The sequence below is a fragment of the Fistularia commersonii genome, chromosome 14 (genome assembly GCF_037954325.1).
Source record: "Fistularia commersonii isolate RoL2024-O1a breed Wild chromosome 14, RoL_Fcom_v1.0, whole genome shotgun sequence".
In the NCBI taxonomy this organism is placed as follows: Eukaryota; Metazoa; Chordata; class Actinopteri; order Syngnathiformes; family Fistulariidae; genus Fistularia; species Fistularia commersonii.
The window spans coordinates 11,670,833-11,691,032 of NC_141297.1; the positions used below are offsets into that span (position 1 = coordinate 11,670,833).

General features: G+C 38.7%; 1 protein-coding gene across 4 annotated transcripts in view; it reads left to right on the plus strand.

The window, feature by feature from the left end:
* The window catches only part of trim33 (tripartite motif containing 33), a 39,263-nt gene that overhangs the window by 18,062 nt on the left and 1,001 nt on the right, over nt 1-20,200 (plus strand). Inside the window, exons 5-20 of one of the 4 annotated variants that reach the window (XM_086159141.1) lie at nt 3,892-4,008; nt 4,163-4,277; nt 4,530-4,676; nt 5,692-5,809; nt 6,649-6,935; nt 7,575-7,769; nt 9,986-10,042; nt 10,284-10,484; nt 10,842-10,974; nt 12,185-12,248; nt 14,009-14,162; nt 14,694-15,118; nt 15,400-15,511; nt 15,590-15,664; nt 16,856-17,008; nt 19,820-19,870. In XM_086159141.1, coding sequence (XP_086015267.1) covers nt 3,892-4,008; nt 4,163-4,277; nt 4,530-4,676; nt 5,692-5,809; nt 6,649-6,935; nt 7,575-7,769; nt 9,986-10,042; nt 10,284-10,484; nt 10,842-10,974; nt 12,185-12,248; nt 14,009-14,162; nt 14,694-15,118; nt 15,400-15,511; nt 15,590-15,664; nt 16,856-17,008; nt 19,820-19,870 — 2,404 coding nt within the window. The remainder of the gene's footprint in view (nt 1-3,891; nt 4,009-4,162; nt 4,278-4,529; nt 4,677-5,691; nt 5,810-6,648; nt 6,936-7,574; nt 7,770-9,985; nt 10,043-10,283; nt 10,485-10,841; nt 10,975-12,184; nt 12,249-14,008; nt 14,163-14,693; nt 15,119-15,399; nt 15,512-15,589; nt 15,665-16,855; nt 17,009-19,819; nt 19,871-20,200) is intronic. The other 3 variants (XM_086159142.1, XM_086159143.1, XM_086159144.1) reach the window with 3 other exon arrangements.

The following is a 20,200-nucleotide window of genomic DNA, read 5'->3' on the forward strand; positions in this document are numbered from 1 at the left end:
TCTTCTAAGTGTACTTGTTACAAATCTGAGCTCTCAAAGATGAAGATGATGCATAAGCCAGGCCTTGGTCATGCCATTTCAAAGCAGCTGGCTTGGGTTGGGAAATGTATAAAGATGAACCAAGAAATAGCTTATCTCAAGATAGCAGCTTGTCTAGTATACTTGGATCGAGCTTAGTATTTTTGGTTTGCTGTAGGAGCTCATGTCTCCTTCCACATGCAATCATACACATGGATGTACAGAGTGGTAAAGTTAGGCAATTCAAAATCATCTGGAAAGGAAATGACGCCAAGACAGGAGTTCAGTTTCTGTAGAAAATATTTCACCACTTCTCTTTGGAGGTTTAGGTAAAGAATTGGCCTTCAGAACTAAACTAGTGCCTCCTAAGTCTACTAAAATGGATGGATCTTTACAGTAAGGATTAGCAATGAACATGTCATATAGCTTGCTGTGTTACTGCAAATATGATAATTTGATGGTTTGGTGTGAGAAGTGTCGCATGCGTGCATGTGTGTGTCATTTAGTACACAAATAGCTGTATGTATGTGCATATGCAATGAGTAAGTTCAAATTGTCAATGGGTCTGCATCTGTTGATGCCAATGTGGTTTCCCCAGCCTTGTGATAGATGTCGTGCCTGGCATGAAACTGCCTGTTACATGATCAGGTGGGTGTCTTCCATCTTTTTCTGTCCGCTCTGTTTTTGGATTTCTTCATTGCTACATATGCAGTCCTCAGTATGTTCAGCATGCTATGGAACGCCAGTGAACAGGTCCTCTCGGTTACACAGGATTTCTTAATTGCTGGAGCCAGATCAGGCTTCATGCTGTCCAGCTTGCAGAGGTCCCACTGCCATGTTATCAGATCAGCTCAAAGCTGTTGTCCATTCTGCTGTCAGGCATGTCAAGAATCAGATTCACATTTCCTGTTGCCCTTGTGCCATGGAGATGATGGATGACAAATTAAGTTGCAGAGGAAATTTATCTTTCACATCCTTTATGATGGGTTCTGCAGCATTTCCAAAGATTGTCATTCACATGTCCATAATCTGAATGTTCAAGATGGGGTCATTCTCTCTGGTGTGAATGGGCCCTTGATCTTTTGGTAATCAGTAATCAGTCACAAAGGATTTGATCATCAGCTGTGACGGTTTTAATATTTTGGATCTGCATTTTCACACAAAATGTATTAGTTCAATACCCACTTTTGCTCGTTCAGACGACACCTGGCTGTTGTCAGGTCTCACTACCCATACGTGTTGCATTCACCATTACCTATGAGAAACTGAATGTGTAAAAACCCAAGATAAGAGATCTTGTGCAATGCACTGTCCTTCCCTGGTTGGACATTTCTTATTCACCTCTGTAAACTGTAAAGTGTTATCTAATGGCAAGCTGTCAGAGACAACATCAAAGAAAATGGAGAAATTCTCTGAATGAGAATTTGTCGCTACATTATTGTTAAAATTTTGTGACTAGGGGACTGTCAGCAAATAGAAAAATTAGAGAAAATACTGAAGAAAACAGAAAAGGCTAAAAGTAACTGAGCGCATCATTCCACTTGGGGGGTATAAACTGATTTGTGCTTATTTGCAGGTTTTGCTTTTGTAGCTGCTGCTCCCACTGTAGTGAAGTTGCTGAGGGAGAAAACATGGCTTATAGCAAGTTTATGTAGAGAATGATGTCGCGTGACACTAAAATGGCAGGGAACAGATTCCAGCTGAAATTAACCAAGAATCTTTTTGATATTACATGTTGTGCCCACTATGAGCCAGGCTAAGCTTATCTGGCCAGTGCAAGAACAATCCAGCTTTGGTTAGGAAGGGAATTTTTTGCGCATTGTTGAATCAAAAGTGTCATTAAACAGGCAAACTGTAGAATCTTTTTTTCTGTGACTTAAGTTATGAAACATTTAGGGGGATGCAAAACATGAGGCTGATGTTGTTGGTGTAAGTCAACACATTTTTGTCTAACACATATTTGGCAATATTGTTTTATCATAAGTTCACATGGAATGAGGTTGTGGTAGAAGGTCAGCAATTTTGGTCAGATTTTATTTAATTTTAATGTGTTATTTTCCTTGTAATGGAAACACCATTAATATACACTTACTGTATATGGTCATTACTGGTGTGTCTGTGTTCCACATGCTTATTGGAGCTTTAATCTAAGAGGGGAAAGAAAGTGTCTTGACTGGAATGATGCAAGTTCCTTTGGTACTAGTTAGGATTTTGTTGTGTTTCCCACTGTACACCATAAAACTTTGATTGATTGCTTAGCCTGCAGGTGCCCATTGCTTTCATTACATTCTTAAAAAAGCGATTACAGGGTTGAAGCATGCTTCAGATAGGTGATCCATCACAGTGAACCACATGCCACCGTTAAGTTTGTGTAACTGGGACTGTGACAGTTAATAGTTAATAAGCCTTCTGGCTGATAAACCTTTCCCCCATTGTGCTTTGTCAAGTTAATTTTAGTGCTTGGCTGCATAGCTATATTATTTATCATAATAATACTTTAATTTTAATTTATCTAAAATTGTTGGTATCAAATTTGCCCAATTTTAGTGGAGACTAGAAAAATAAATTTTTAAACGTTCTCTTGTATTGTTTTAAGCATCATTATATTAATTTGCTGTTGCCAATTATTTGTCATTTCTTATGTAATGTGTGTTTGCCCCATTTTTCTTATGACATCCCCTGTGACTGGAATGTGGAAATTATTATCATACAGTTTAGTTTCTGCCATGTTATATGTTGGTGATGTAACTCAACAACACACCTATTACAATTGTTCATCACATCCCTTCAGCCACCCATTATCTACCATTTATCCTGCACTTGGGGTTGCAGGGATGCTGAAGCTTATCACAGCTGTCATCGGGTGAATGGTGGGGTACACCCTGGACCGCCTGCCAGCTGATCAAAGGGCATCACTCAGACAGCAAGCTATTTCTTAATAATGGATAATTTGGATGGATAATTAACATCTTGGAGTTGTTGTCGTCAAAACAGTGTTCTTAATTTATAGCCACAAAACAAACAAAACCCTCCTATCCTGTGGAGGAGTGCTCTCCAGAAATGGGGCTCTGTCTGTCCTGATAATCTTTTTACTACTGTACCCTCTTACAACTGCATACAGAGGTCATCAAGTTCAGCGTGTTCTCAGCTTGGCTAAATGAATAGTTTCAAGACACCCAAAGTCGGGGGCTCTTCTTTCTAGTTTTCCATCAAGAGTTTTCATGTAACCTGACATTGTTTATTTCTTATGCCCTGAAAAGATGTTTAGCCCCTTTTGCTTAAAATAAGTGAATAGAAGATTATGGGTGACATAGTGTCATATTTAAAATATTTATCAAATAAAAACATGATTATTTCAATAACTTTAGTCAAAGAGATAGGGAATTTATTGTAGACTTATCGTGGCAGTGTGCATTGCAGTGTTGCAGATGTTGGAAGTTTAAGATTGCCCATCAACAAGATGATCACATTTTATTTTAAAAAGAATATCAAGCTTTCAGCTTTAGTTATAGATAAACATTACCCAAAAATAAGTTATTGATATACCCCTTCTAAAAACAGATATGTTAAAACAAACAGTGACTCCAAAAGCAAAACTTACCGTGTCATCATTTGGCTCAAAAGAGTTACGTACTCATTCACTGCCAGAAATATTCATGCAACACCAAGAGACATTAATTCCATTTGTACAAGATTCTTTAGGTTTGTTTAATAAAAAAAAACCTATCCAATCAATAGATTTGGAGATAATTTTTTTAAGGAAAACCTCATTTTTGCTCAATAGAAATGCAGCATGTTTCTTGTGGGGTTGCATAGTTACAAAAATCAGGATTCTTCTTAATTTTGGTGGTGTTTTTTTTTTCCAATGTTCAGGTATCAGTTCCTAGAGGAGGCATTCCAGAACCAAAAAGGCATTATTGAAAGCACCATGGCTAAATTACAGGAAAAGAAAAACTATGTCCATTACTCTGTTTCACAAGTGCAAAGCAGGTAGGTTATCTCTATGCACATCTCTGGTGCTAATCCATCAAACAAATATGTCACTGGTAATATCAGTTGCCTGACAAATGAGTCAGAATTTTACATTGATGACTAATGTCCTTCGGTGAATTGTTTTAACTGTGACCTTTTATTTTAAACCCAGGTTAAAAGAACTGAACGAGACACATAAGAAGGTGGAACATGAAATAAAAATTGCAGTGTTTACTCTCATAAATGAGATTAATAAGAAAGGCAAGTCTTTGCTACAGCAGTTGGAGGTAAGAAAATATTATAAAAGCCATCATTTTCAGAGGGAACTTTCACTCACATTCATCTTAGAAAAGGGGTTTATGCACTTAACCCCTTTGAGAAAGTGTAAATACCCTGAATTAAACCCTTTACAGGGTTTAATGCAAGGCTCCCTTATCTTTACATCTATATTTCAGTAGTTATTTTTGCTACATTCTGTTATCCATTGTTAAAATCAACCAATATATTCATTAATTAATATGGTCTAATATTTATAACAGAGTGTGACCAAAGAACGCAGTATGAGGCTTGTAGCTCAACATAAGGATACAACCCAGCTTGCCCAGCAGATCCACCATGTGCTTAACTTCTGTCACTGGGCCATCACAACTGGCAGCAGCACAGCGCTGCTCTACAGCAAGAGGCCGGTAGGTTTCACAGATTAAAACTCAGTATCCTCACAAAGAACATGTTGGGCTTATGACCATGAGGAAAAACATCATTACTCAGACTAGAAATTCTAGTCAAATACATTTTCCTCAGTCTACATTACAGTTTGTAAGACATTAATAGATTGTACTTGGGTTGCAATTTGTACAATAATTGCTGTTATATTTGGCAAGGAAGCAAAAACATGATAACTTTTTAAATGACTGCATTTGGTGATATTTTGCTTGTACACTACTAAATCTGTCTTTGTTGAGCCATAGCAAATCAAAGGTCCAACAGCCTCTAGTACAATGCTATTGTGTTTAGTCTCACTTATTTGTATAACACCAAATTGCAGGTGACTTGTTAAGTCTACATGTGGAATGACAACCTCTGTCCTTAGACCCTCAAGTCAATTAAAGAAAAGAACACCCCCCCCCCCCCCCCCCAAATTTAATGGAAAAGATCATCAGTGAATGTTAAATGTCTTGTTTATAGACATTATAGTTGCTCTGTTAACTTTTATCAACCCGACAAAAGCTAAAATTTAGTTTTCTGGCTGTATCTCATAACTTCAACCTTTTATATGGCTGAAATATTCAGCCTCATGGAATGAAATAGTCACTGTTTCAAAGAAAAAGCATGAACAGTTTATCTTCGTATTTTTATTTCAGCATAATTCTTGTCCTGCTAGACAGAAAGTTGCTGAGCCAGCTTCTTGCCCCACATTTTATGTAGGGCAATGCTTTTCATTTGGCTAAAACAAGGGACTCCTCTGCTGCTTAAATTCAGGAAATTAGATAATTGAAGTCATTTTTTAAAAACTGGCTGTTTGTCTCAGTGACACTGAGGGACAAATCCTCAGCAATATCTCAGAAAATTCATGTTTTGCCAACTGTCATATTTTTATCATAAGTTTGTTGCTCTTCTACAGTGAGACTCAATATCTGCTCTGAATGTGTATGTGGGTGCGCGTGTGCGTGTGTCTGTGTGTGTCTGTGTATGTATACACAGATCCTGTTTCAACTCCGCCAGCTCTTCAAGGCCAGATTAGAGCCAGCACCCCAGGCCAACGGAGCTGTTCGCTTTTTCTGCGATCCTACCTTCTGGGCCAAAAATGTTGTGAATCTTGGTGCGGGCGATATTTAAATTTTCTTTAATATGATATAATATATTACTTCATTTTGTCTTGGGAAAATTCTCACTATTAATTGTTGTTTTAATAGGCAGAAGTTGATTCAATGATATCATCTTATGATTTAACAAAGCGTAAAGTCTGTGTCCAACAGCTGATAACCAGTATCCACATAGAGGACCCCAGGCCTGTTAGGGTCTCAGGGTGTAGTTCTACTTTGGAGTTCAACTCATGTCTTTCAGATAACATGTCATATATAGTGTATGTATGTGTGCATGTATATACAGCATGTGTGCATATACATACATACCATACATAAACACATACATGAGACTTGAGACTCAGCTGTCAGATGATCAAATATTTGCTTTGAGTCTTGTTTTTGGCAATCAAATAAAATCAATTAAATATGCCTCAAGCTTGCCATCAGCAACTTTTTTTAAACTTTTTCATTGTCTGGCTCAAAAGATTAGTTTTACTTTTGCAGGATATATACAGTCATGGCCAAAAGTTTTGAGAATGACACTTTCACAAAGTCTGTTCCTTCAGGGTTTTTAGGTGATTGACAGATGTTTCTATGGTTGTGTCATTCTCAAAACTTTTGGCCATGACTGCACACAGGAGATGGAAAAATGCATTCCTCCCAGAATGTGTACAGTCTTTACATAGATTAAATAGGTGGCTGTTGCGTTTCTAAAATTAAATTACGTGATTCTTGTCTGTAACATCAATCCTTACTATAAAGTTGTCTTCACTTTTCTAACACCCAATCAACCCATACATGTTGCAAGAGGCGTTATATCTCTCTTATATCTCTCACCCTCATCCAATTGCAGGTAATTTGGTTGTTGAGAAGCCCCCTGTGCAACCACCCAGTGTAATGCTAGGAGGGCCTCCCATTTCCCCAGGCCAGGGTCATCCTGGCAAACATCCTGGACAGATCAACTTGGCCCAGCTGCGGCTACAGCACATGCAACAGGCAGCTTATGCCCAGCAGAAGCAGCAACAACAGCAGCAGCAGCAACACCAGCATCAGCAGCAGATACAGCAGCAGATGCGCATTGCTTCACAAATGTCCCAACAGCATGCTCGACAGGCCGGCCCGCCAATGGTGCAGCAGCAGGTATAAAATGCTTTTAGCAGCCAAGCTACTACCTTACTATACATTATTCAGAGGTTTTATAGTGTTAGAAATCTTCCAAATGCTTCTATGACTGTACAAGATAAGGGATGGTTTAAAGGGGCGCCTAAGATTATTTGACATCAAAATTGAATATATGATGAACAGATTTGAAACACTGACAAAAATCCAAGTAAATGACTGTATTTTCTGCAGTTCTTTTTCAACCATAAATTTACCATCGCTTTGACCAGTTGCATATCAGCATCATGGAACTCAGTGCAATATATTGATCAATAATAATAAAAACACCAATTGGATTAATTGGTAACTTTTCTGATAGTCTGATAGTATCAGACTGATACAATGAACTGTGCATGAGTTTTACCACTATTAGGGCACAGAAACTAACCACCAAATTCTGGCAAATAATTCAGTTCATGTCTAAAATCTTGTGATCTGATACATGTACATTTTGATCATACATGTGTTTTATTACGATCATATATGTTTTGTAAAAATATGTGAACTCAGAGTCTGCAGTAAAAGTGCTAGTGATTTGCACAATTGGAACACTGTTGTGTTTTGTCCACTGATCAGAAGTTTGTTCTCCGATTGTGTGTTTGCTTGTTTTATGACCAGCCTCCCAGACTGATCAGTATGCAGCAGCTCCCAAGAGGTCCTGTGGGTATGAATGGCGGGCCGGGACCCTCTATGTATCCTTCCTCCCACCACATGCGCCTACCAGGCCCACCGCAGGGCCGGATGCCTACAGCTCAGCCCAGACACAATGGACAGCAGTATCCCCCCATGATGCAGCCTCAGTTACAGAGACAGGTTTGTATAGGCGTATAATGAGCTTACAAAGAAAAACAACCACATTACATTTAATATTGTTGATGTTGATGTTGATGTGGTTTGTACATGTAATGTTTTTTGAGCAATGCACATTGCAGAAAAAATAAAACCTGGGCAAGTTGATTTATTTGCAACCCCTTTGCATTGAAGACAGTTGTTATTGTATACTTACCCAGAGCAAAGCTACTCTGAAGCAACTAAAGAACCAGTCTTTGAAGGCTCTAATAGCATTTGCAACATATTGTTTGCACATCTGTTTTAGAACCTATTGTTTGCAGATCTAATATTACATCTTTTTTTTTGGTACTACTATCAGGATTTAAAATAAGGCTTTCTTCATGTCTGTAGAAGTTATTGAGTAGCTAGGCCACACAATTATTAAAAAAATCCTTATTGATTTGATTATACTAATGATTTATAGTTATTTAGTTTATTGTTCTAATACTGGCATTCTTACAAGAGTCCAATCAGTGTATTGGTTGCCATTAGCCTATCACTGGTAAAGTCAGTATGCATGTGAGTGCATATGTAATTTCATGGGTGAAAAGACAAAATAAAAATTCCAAATAGTTTGACTGCTTTATATAACTCGTCCACCAGATAGCACTAACAAGGCATCTTTTGTGAATGTGATTTATAGCGCTTGGTGAAGGTAATGACATATATAAAATGTTGTTAATGAGTGGTTTTAAATTCCCAGAATGGCTGGTAATTCATCTAAGATTAAAATGCAAGAAATTACAAGTACACTATTCAATGATATGAGGGAAAAAAGACCTGAAATCCCTTCATGACTAATGAAAATGATCCAGAGTGTCAGTCATACCAGATTACCTGAAAAAAAAATCCTTGAAAATGATTTTAATGGGCCTAACCAGTTTTCGATTATTATTAATTGATTATTAAGCAGGCATCAGATTTTATTTTTCAGTTCTTTCTAAATTAAAGGATTTAGTGTCTACTTTTTTCACTACATTAACAGCAGTGCCACAGGGTGAGAGTTGATGTTGTGTTAATCTTCACGTTATCTTTAGGTTTCTGCTACTACTTAAGCATGTGAAAATGAACCTTGTCTGAAAATAAGTGTCATGTGGGTATTATTGTGAGTCATAGATACTTACCAATTCAAAAAGTACACATTTATTTTTTAGATCCTGGCCATCAAGACATCAAAACAATAATCATTGGATAAACCACAGGCGGGTGACAGATTAGAGAAAATGAATGACTGAAGAGAGAAAACGGCAGAGTTAGGGGATCCTGTGGATCATAAAAGCAAACACATGTTGGGATAGTGTTGGTCCATTCATACCACTGAAAGAGGTTTACCACAAATAGATACATAGTTAGACTGATTTTTTTCATCGTTGCTAAAGAAACATCCATAATGATGAATTTATCCTGAAGGCCACTAAGCAGTTTTGAGGAGTGTAAGGATTATGTGAATCACATGCTATGGCCTCCATTCATCAGATTCACATCTGTTTTGTATGCTTAGGCTGCAATTACATTTCATATCTTGTTGCCAACTTCTAGTTGGTTGTCTCTCCATTGTGACTGCTTGCTTACATCTACTTTTCCAGCAGACCCACACCTGCTATCTGCATTTACACTTGCCTTAACCCACAATCTGATTGCATGTATCAGGTTTTGACTACTACCACAGATTGAGTTAATTACTGTGTAAAAAGTATAGTACGCTTAAAAAAGTGTTAAAACATTGGAAATCCAGAGGCTTGTAGAATCTCTGCTGAGAGGTACGTTGAATCTGTTCAGGTCTCGTGGTGGCCCAGTACCTCAGTCAGACAATATGTTGATTGTTTCTTTAATTTTTCACCCGTCTACATTTGTCTGTGGAGTTTTGCATGTAAATCTGGACATAAGATTTTTTTATTTTGTGCATGAATGTCAACATTGATAAGTAATATTTGATTTGTTTGATTTGAGTAGTTGCATACCTGAGCTATCATACTGAAGATACAGACCTGCTTCTCCTTAAAGGTCTCTTTTAGACATTCAGGCTCTATTTTGTTACTCAGTTCTGCTTATTATTGCCTCACCATTGTATCTATACATATAAAGCTGATTACTTGCTGTAGTCAAGTATCCGGTAAAATGTATATTTATTGCTTGCATGTAAGAATAGGTCAGCGATACCTCCACTATATCCAGCACCCTTTTGTCTCTGTGTCCAGATGTCTGTAGAATCTGAGATGAGCCACCAAAGGTTTCGTTTCTTACTACAATCAGGGGTTTGGCACCTTTTTCCTACTTTGTCATTTGTGTCTTGTGCAGCATGTGGTTTTACGCAAATGCATGATCTAGCAACTTTTTGATGAAGCTTAGTGGTGACTCACCTGCCTCATTGCTCCCATCCTCGTTCCTCTGCCCTTTCTTTCCCCTCTTTTTATTGTCCTTCTTCCTGTTGTCTTCCTTCTGTTTGTTTCTCTCCTGGTCCTCTTCTGCTATTCCTCCCCATATTTTTCTGTGCAGCACTCAAACCCAGGGCATGCAGGCCCTTTCCCAGTGGCCTCTCTCCATAATGCCAACCCCACAAGTCCCACCAGTGCCAGTATGGCCGGAGCCCACTCTCACCGCGGCCCTGCCAGTCCTGTCATCGGTCCCATCGAGCTCATCCCCTCAGTCACCAACCCAGAGAACCTTCCCTGCCTACCTGAGATCCCACCCATTCAGGTGTGCAGAAACCCATGACACATTCTTATTCAGCTGATGTTTTTGTTAGGGGAAAAAAAAATATACTTAATGAATTGCTTGTATTTAAAAACAGTAGCTTCAAAGCAAACTATAAATTCACTACAAGATAGATCTTTAGTTCTTATGATTGTTAACGAATTAAAAGTCCTTCGAAAAGACGTGGCATATTCTTGCAGAAAAGCCTCTAATATTGCACATAGAAAGCAGGACACGCTTTAACATAGCCAATCATTTGTCTTTTGACTCCATACATTTTGCTTTGAATTACCGTTTTCGATCGCTTCCTGAGTAATTTCCTTTTTGTTTTCCGACTTGCTGCATTTCTACCATTGCAAGCTGGAGGACGCAGGATCGAGCAATCTCGGACACCTTCTCTCTCGTTACATCACAGCCAGTACACAACATCAGTTAGGCGCAGTGGACATGAACCCCTCGCCTGGACTTTCCACACACTCTCCTGGATCATCAGGTACCTATATTTCCAAACTTTGATTGTGCTTTAAAAAAACAATTTTAATGTACCATAATATTAATATCAAAATTGAAACACAAGTTAATATAATGAACCTGCATTCATATTTAAATTTTTTGCATTATTCGCTCGATTATGCATCAATTTATTTTTTCCTGCAAGGCTTATGGTTTATAATTCAACTTAGATTTTACTAAAAAGGAAGGCACTTAAGTAATTATTTGAACACCTCCTTTTAATTGTTTTATGTACAGATAGTATACTGATGCTCTACAGCTGCATCCCAAGAGACTCACCCTATTGCAGCTCTACCTTGAGCAACATATTGAATCAGTGTTTGGAAGCCTATTGGTCTTTCTCACTGGTTTGTCCCTGTATAACCCCATCCTCCTTAACTATGTTTCAGGATGCATCAGAATCACAACCATCCCAGCAAAATCTCTTGCTCAGTTTTCATCTTGCAAGCATGCAAATGCAACATTTAATTAGATTGTCTCAACTTATTTAGCGCTCTCACACCTTGCTGTTTTCAAAGGATGAAAATTACGCTACACTATTATTACAGCATCTAATTGTTGCCACTAAAGCATCAAAATTCAAGTGACTGCAGCCTTATATCAGGGCAAAATGATATCAGGGAAGAATTGTTGTTTTTCTTTGCTGAAGAAAGATGGACTGTTGAGAAAAAGCAAAGTTGATTCAGCCCCTAGGGCGGGGGTTAAGTGTGGAATGCTTCTGAGGATTGGCCTGGGTATTGAATTTATGATGCAACACCTGGATTTCATGTAAAATAAAACCATGTCATGCTCGATGATTTGGGGATCTGTTTGTCTGGTTTCCAATTCCCAGCTCCTCCTGTCTGCATGTCAAAGTGTCCTTGTGCAAGACACTGAAGACCAAGTTGCTCAATGGTTTGCACAGTGCCTTGCATGGCAGCTTTGCTGCCATCAATGTGCGAGTGAATGTGTGTGAATGGATGAATGCTATCTAGGACACCATCCGCTCCTGATAATGTGATTATCTTTAAATGTCAGTATTTACCAAATTAATTACTCTCTTTCCAATGTCTACCCCATCATATATTTTATTGTATTTCTTATTCTCCCTCCTTTCAACTATTATCTATTATTGTTATGTTTTTGCTTAAAACTCTGGCACAACAATTTCCTTCCGGATAAATAAAGTTGTTCTAATCTCTCATCTGCAGGCCTGTCCAATGCTCACACACCAGCAAGACCCTCCAGTACATCTAGCACTGGCAGCAGAGGCAGGTAAGATACAAAGCCATCTTTCCATCTTCTATAGCTTATCAGGGCAGCAGCCGAAGCAGAGGCTCAGATTTCTGTCTCTCTGGCCAATTGGCCCAGCTCCTCCGGGTAGATCCAGAGGTGTGCCTCGGCCAGCCTTGAGACATAGTCTCTTTAGCGTGTCCTGGGTCTTCCTTGGGGCCTCCTACCTGTTGGACATACCCAGAACACCTCATCAGGCAACAAGGAAGCATCCTGACTAGATGCCTGAGCCACCTCATCAGACTCCTTTCAGACTCTACTCTGAGCCCCTCCTGGATGATTGAACTCCTCAACCTATCTCCAAGGGAGAGTCTGTTTACCCTGCCGAGAAAACTCGTGTTTTCAGAGTTCTCTTGATTTCAAGGATAATCTGTCAATATAAAGTATTTTGTAAGTGAAAGAAAGTGTGCCCTGTCAGATATCATATTCTGACATACCAGCAATGACGATTTACTTGTTAACAATCCTTATCTTTATTAGAACGATTATAGAAATGAAGCAACCACAGCTCCACTGAATCTTCTCCGTTTCTTTGGTCTCTCTCCTCCCACCCCGTCCCCTCACTTCCTCTCATCCCAAAACACATAATCAGCCAGTAGGAAATCACAGAACTCTAAACATTCCTCATTAGAGACTTAAACAGTACCACAGGATTGCTTCAATAGTAATAACAGCGGAATAGAGAACAACAAGCTGAATAGGTGTCTGGTACGTTGACTTCGCCTATCAACTATTATTCAGATAACTATAGCGTAAACAACATAGCATAACAAGTTAACTAAACTCTCGATCTCACTCCAAATCACTAAATCCATTGAATTCTTCATCTTCTGTGTCACTTCTGAGCAACTCCGCCAACTCCGGAGATTTACAGCTCATCGCTTGCTCTTCTGCGTGACTGCTTTTGGGACATAGTTGTCCGTACTCTGATACAGAAGAAGTTGCGTTGCATGAAGCAGTAACTCCAAGAAGGTCGTCCCGCAATGTCATTTATATTCATCGACTTGGCAACTACCTGGGCGTGGAGATGTAACTGCACGGTTGACCAGCCTCTCTTGATCGCACGCTGTTCAAGCACCCATTTGTGAACTTGTTCCTCTAGCTGTGGCCATCTAGCTTTTAACTTGCAATGAGCTTATTTTGTTTTCTTCATTGCAGTTAGTGTGTCCCCCGCTTTTCACCAGTCCCTCACTAGTTTCTGGCTTACTTCAAACTACTGCTCGGTTTCTGTTTTCGCTCGCGTATTTCACTCCTTTTCTTTTTGGGTATATATCTTCAGTATTTCTCAGTTGTCTTCATAATTGATATAATTGATATTTAAATTTGAAACTTTCAGAGGTATAGGAGTAATAGGAGGTGAAGATACCTGCACACAAGCCTAGAGCGCACTTTCACCACTCTCAGTATAAAAGTAACAAACATGTGAAATTATATATTTTTAAGTTGCACTGGAGTATGAGTCGCAGGACCAGCCAAACAGTGAAAATAATGCAACTTTTTTTCTGATAATACTGTAATCATAAATTTCAATGAAAACATTTGTTGACAGCACTAGTAAAGAATGAGGACAATCAAAAGCAGCTTGCCAATTAAGTTCGAACAGTTTCCTAGGACAGCTAACACAAATGTACACAGAAAGACTAGGAAGTGATATACTTCTACTTTTACCACAGTTGCATTAGTCAGGAAAGAGCAGCCACAACCTCTCCTTAATGCTCTTTTTGTCATTTTTGTGCTTGAAGTTGTAGCTCAGCAGGCAGGGCAGGGCCTGGAGGTGGAGCTGCTGTGGAACAGGTCAGGGTGAAACAAGAACCCGGTACAGACGATAGCTACAACTGTCCAGCTTCTTCTGTGAAGACAGAGCGGGGGAAAGAAGCTGGGAGGAGTGCCTGCATGGTATGAGTTAGTCCTCTTAAACAGTTGTGTGCAAGGACCGAAGCCGACCTGACTGAAGCCGAATTAAAATGGCAATGTCAGTTCTATTAAGAGCGTGCATGCAAGAGCAAAATGAGTCCAAATGTGAAGCTTAATAGAAACTGCTGTCTTTTGGTAGAATATATAAGATAATCAAATGCTTTGGATATTGTCTGTTGGTAGCAAATTTACTCGCATCATTTTACAAAATGTCTGAAGCATGACTTTTTGGACAGAATCCATCTGTCTTTTCATTGGCCAGTGCTGACTTAAATTTAATCTACTTTGAGTCGTTAGGGTTAGGGTCAATGGAAAGATGAATCATACAATGAAAATGTAAGAATGCTTCTACTTCAAATCAACTTCAACTCCTTTATGTATTTGATTTTACTTGTCGGAATGCATGTTAATTACGTCAATCCATAGTATACATAGTTGTAATACTTTTATCAAGTCATTAATGAAAAGAATGCATGGAAATGAGGCAGAAACCAATTTGTCTATTTTCTACAGATGAGCAGCCCTGAGAACAGCCCTCTTGCTGTAGTGAATGTCAGCTCTGCAGGCCAAGATGCACTCAAAGTTCTTGGGGATCACATCAAAACAGAGCCCCAGTCAGAGGCACCATGTTCTGGCCTGAATGGGTCCAGTGCTGCCTCCTCATCCTCCACTAACACTACCTCATTCTCTGGAAACAACAAAAACCACAGCAGCACCAGCAACGCAACAGGCACTCAACTCACCAATGGCAACTTAAACAAGGGTTTACAAACCAAAGGTGAGGGGACATCTACTGAAACACAGAGTGGAAAGGATGACGACCCCAATGATGACTGGTGTGCCGTTTGCATCAATGGTGGTGACCTGCTGTGCTGTGACCGCTGTCCAAAGGTTTTTCACATGAAATGCCACGTACCGACCATCAAAATCTTCCCTAAGTAAGTGGACAGCTTGCACACGTTGGTGATTCCTTTTTCCAACATTGTCCCTTATTTAAAGAGCTCTGGCGACATTTTGAGTATGGGGGAAAAAACATAACAAGAAAACAATAAACACAATAATAGCTGTACGAACGAAACATTTTCGATGTAAATATAACATTACCAACAAAGGGGCTCATGCTAGCACAAATATGTTTATGTTTAATAAAATGGTCACCACTTTTATGTGTTCTGAATTGTCTCTAATCATTTTACTTTGCATTGCTGGGCTGTCTCAGGGGTGACTTTCTGTGCACATTTTGCCGAAGTCTTAGCAACCCTGAAATTGAGTACTGTGACGACAGCAGGAAAATCAAAGGAGAACAGTCACTGAATCCTGAGGACCAAAGGGTCAGTACAGCTCAAACATCCCCAATGCTCCTTTTATCGTTTGCATGACACTGCTAATTCTTCCCCTCTTCTGTGCAGAGATGTGAACGCCTCCTGTTGTACATCTTTTGTCATGAGCTCAGTGTGGGCTTCAGAGAACCCGTTCCAAGCTCTGTGAGTGACTTTTTATTCTACACATACACCTGCCAGTTTGCAGCATGCTCAGTGACAATGTAATTATAGAATGTCTGTCTGTTTTATATCATACATGTCTATGATCAGTTAAGTCTTGGTAGCCTCATGATGTTGATGCCCTCATTCATTCCTTTGATGCATATTTGTGATAATTTTTAGAACATGGCTGTTTGTGGGCTATCCCACTGAGTTCAGGGCTACTCTATACTATATGTACTGTGGGACACCCTTTTTCCCCCCACTTCTTCCATGTTGCTCTTTTCCTTGTCTTTCGGAGCTTAAGAGGCAAAGGAAAAAATGCCCCCCCCCCCCCCACACACACACACACACACACAAAAAAAAAAAAAATGTCAGTTTTTGTCAGGTATTCTAAAAACTGCAGGTTCTACACACTGTACTATAATTAAACCCATTGTTTTTGTTCTACTGAATCTTGGATAGTGTAAATACAGAAGTAACTACTCTGGACACACTGGTCTATATTCTCCAAGACAAACCAAAAGTAAATCATGTTGGCATTTTGTAACATAGGCTCCGTGAATTATTCACTGACTGTCATAATGATTAATGCATATAAGCTCTGGATAGGAGCCCAAAAAGAACTCCATTATTAGATTTAAATATTTAATTTGACAACCCAACATGTGACCACATAACATTGATTTAGTAGTGCAGAAAAATGTTTTTCCCCTACTGTTTCTTACTAACAGTCATGCCTTTTAGTCTTCGTAAATATTCTTGGCATTCTGTATGAGCCGTGGTGGTTGAATGTCATCGTGAACAACAGCTGTGTTGTGATATACTGCAGATTATTTTTCCGGATCTTCACACAGGACCTTTTCCCCCCAAAAAGAAAGGGGAAAAATCCTTTCTTTTCTTAATAGAAAGTAGAATATATCTTTTCCCTCCAATACCTGAACTTCTGTTTTAACTGACAGAGGACATGAGGTTCCCTTGCCCCTATTGACTACTAAACACCAATGAGGTTTATTTAAAAGCTGCATTGCCCCTCTAATGATATTTCATTTTAAAAGACCAAGACTTTCTTGTGATTTTTATTCATCACAAGTCAAATTGTTGCCCGTATCTATTTTTCAGACAGATGTCATTTGATTTAGATTTTCAATCATTGTTTCTGAAGCTGTTTCATACATTTTTGTTTTACTCCAGGTGCCAAATTACTACAAGATTATCAAGCAACCCATGGACCTAAAGAAGGTGAAGAAGAAGTTGCAGCTACGCAGCTCCCAATACTATCAATCCACCCAGGAATTTGTGTCGGACATGCGCATGGTCTTCAAAAACTGTGCAAAGTACAATGAGGTGAGCAGCATGAGTCTCAAGCCTGCTTTGGGGAATGGCATCTGCTTGTGTGTGCATGTAGTAAAAGGTTAGACTAATATGGATTCAGGTTGGTTCAACTGGCACATGATGAAGAAATTCTTAGAATTCAAATTACAATGATTTTTGACATTCAAACATCATGACTCAATTTGCTTATGGGAATTCAGTGTATATGAAATATTAAAGGTGCTGAATGCAAATTGTTAAAACTAGCTGGCACCCACTGGATCCATTTTTTACATTGACTTAAGAGTTAGCAGTGATGCAGTCTAATGCAAAAGAGCCACCCTCCAGATGAAATTAATATAAAGATCCAGTCTCATTGTATCAGTCACTAAACAAAGTTAATAAATATGGTTGAGTCTGAGGTAAATTAATTTTTAAATTAATTTAATTAAATTAATTTAATTAAATTAAGTTTCCCCCTTTGACAAGAAGGGTAGATGTGCAAACCCTGTTGTAATATGTGGCTTTTTAACTTAGGAGCACTTAGTTTAAATAAATACACTCTGTGTTTAGACATCCCTCTTGTCTTCAATGAAGTCCAGCATTGATGATCCAATATATCAGTCTAACCTTCATTGAAAACATACTTTTCTATTGATAAAGGATGAGGAGTGGTGAATACATCCTGCAGTGTGCACACTGTTTGGTACATGTACTAACCATGGTTGTTGGGAGTGTAAAAGTGTCACATGCGCTCCTTACACTGGCTGCTGAACCACTGTTCAAACCCTGTTAACTTTGTCTGCACTCCACTTCAATTCACAAGTTTCATTAATTAATGGCTGCGGCCTCTTGAATGTTTTTCTTTTTCTTTTAGCAATATATCACATGTGGAAGAATGTTTATGAAATGTATTTATTTCTTTTCTTCCCATTTGAAAAGTCTTGAAGGTCTAATTTTTATGCTATTATGTACCTCATGTCTGTCGTGATATGCAGATGACCTGTGTGGTTGCTTTAGTATATTTTGTACTTTCCAACCACATGACAACTCATTTGGTTGGAAGGTCTGTGAAAGATGCTAAACTTTGAAAAATGTTTACTTTCCCAAGTCTCAACAATATGGCCCCCTACTTTTTTTGGGGACTACCAAGGACCAGTTTTATGCATGAAAATGTTAATGCGGACAGGGGCTCAAATAATAAAAACTGTTGTCAGTGCAAAGTATTTAATCTGAATACTACAATTACACTTTATATTAATAAGACGAAGGCGGAAACAGTTGTTTTTCAAAATAAGATCCAGAAGCTCTAATGAAAAACATATAATTTGTTCCAAGAAAGATTTTCTTTGTGGACTCGTACTGGTCCGGGGACCGGAGGTTGGGGACCACTGATATAGAGGACATTTCCGCAAGTCATTGCTGTTATTCCAAAAGGCAAATCTTGAAGTAATGGCAGAGTCATTAACTAGAAAGTGCTATGTGATGAATCATTCGGCAATACGGCGTAGCTCCCATGACAACGGACATAAAAACTTCAATAATAGATTTAGGCCTCTTTCATATTTCTTTGTCAATGAGCAGGACGCTCAAGCTTAGAAACTTGTAATAGTTAGTTGTGTGTTCGTGTGTATGTGCGCACGTGAATGCGTGCACACACACACACACACACACACACACATACACACACACACACTCACACACAATCTGAGAACATACCATTATTATTACTATAAAAAGATAGTGTTTTTTTTTTTACATCAGTCTTTTGGAAAAGGAAAGGGTGAACTTCTGCTTGTTGTCAGACAATTTTAGCTATTTCTTTTGTAAGTGTCTTATGTTCAGATGGGTGATAAATGAAAGGAATTGCATTAACATGGGGCGCTTAAAAGGTGGCTCACTGTTGGGTCCCGGGTTTGAAGAGTTTAATTGTTTAACTTTGTCTTGTTTTAAGAGGAGTGGGGATCAAGGTCCCTTTTGTAAATATAGTAAGCAATAGTGTTTTGTAGCACATTTTATGAAGGGGATGCTTGTGCAGATGTCACCCAATTGTACATGTACAACACTAGATTTCAAGACTTGAAAACCTGAAAAACACGACACCTCAAAAATTGTAATTGAATTAAAACACGTATAGAATATGTATAGAAATCTTGCCTAAAGATTTGTTTGTGTTTTCGCAAACACTGCATTAGGCCTTTTTGTATTAACCCACTTACTTTTGGTAAGTGGTAAGACATTGTGAAAACTATCTACTTTAAAGACCTTTTATTAGAATATAGGTATTCAATGAGTGTAATCCTCAAGGATAAAATCAACTTTTCATCATAATCTATACAATATAGAAACCTAATATTTTGTTAATGTTAATATATTTTTAAAATGAAAGGGATAAGATAAAAAAATAATCAAAAAGTGATTAAAGGAGTTTTGTAAGCTTTGATTTCATCCATTGTGCTGCCTATAAAGTGTCTATCCACCACACAATAACGGATTGTCATACACATTTAAAAACTGGTTTCACTACAGCTGTCACACCTTCTGTAGTGTGTTCTTTAACCAGCCTATTAACCAATCAGGAGTCGCTAAATTCTAATAAATTGGTGGTTACATGTCTTTGGCAGATTTTGGGGGGGCTATGGGGCCTGAAAAGTTTTAGAAACCTCGACCCAGATGGCGCAAAGTAATCAAGTGCAGACTTTACTTGGTGGTTCCACCTCGTGCACTTGAGCACAGTCGGCTGTAAACAGATTTTGATCTGTTACCATCTAACCTGCCTGTGCTGTGAACTTTCTCCCCATTCTGCTTCACTGTCTTTGTTGTGATGTGATTACCCCTTTTTAGATGTCTCGAATAATCCAGGTTTATGATGAGGAGAAAGAGATTAATACGCAGGTAAGCCGTTTCAAATAGAGTACGGGTGTCCTGTCCCCTCCCACTGAGGCTCCGAGAAATGATTTACTCATTTTCACACAGATATTTCTGCAGTATTTTGGTACAGTGATACACTTTCCAAAAAAAATGTCCACACTGAAGAGTTTCAGCTGAAATTTTAAGGTTTCACAACCCGTTTATTTCACATTAATATGTGACCACTGGAGTGTGATGTGTATATGTGAATCATAACCAAGGGGTTCTGTATCTATTTTACAAGGATCTGCACAAGTCATAATTAGACATGGGACTCTCACAAAGGGGCATAACCAGTTATTTGTTAAGGGTTGT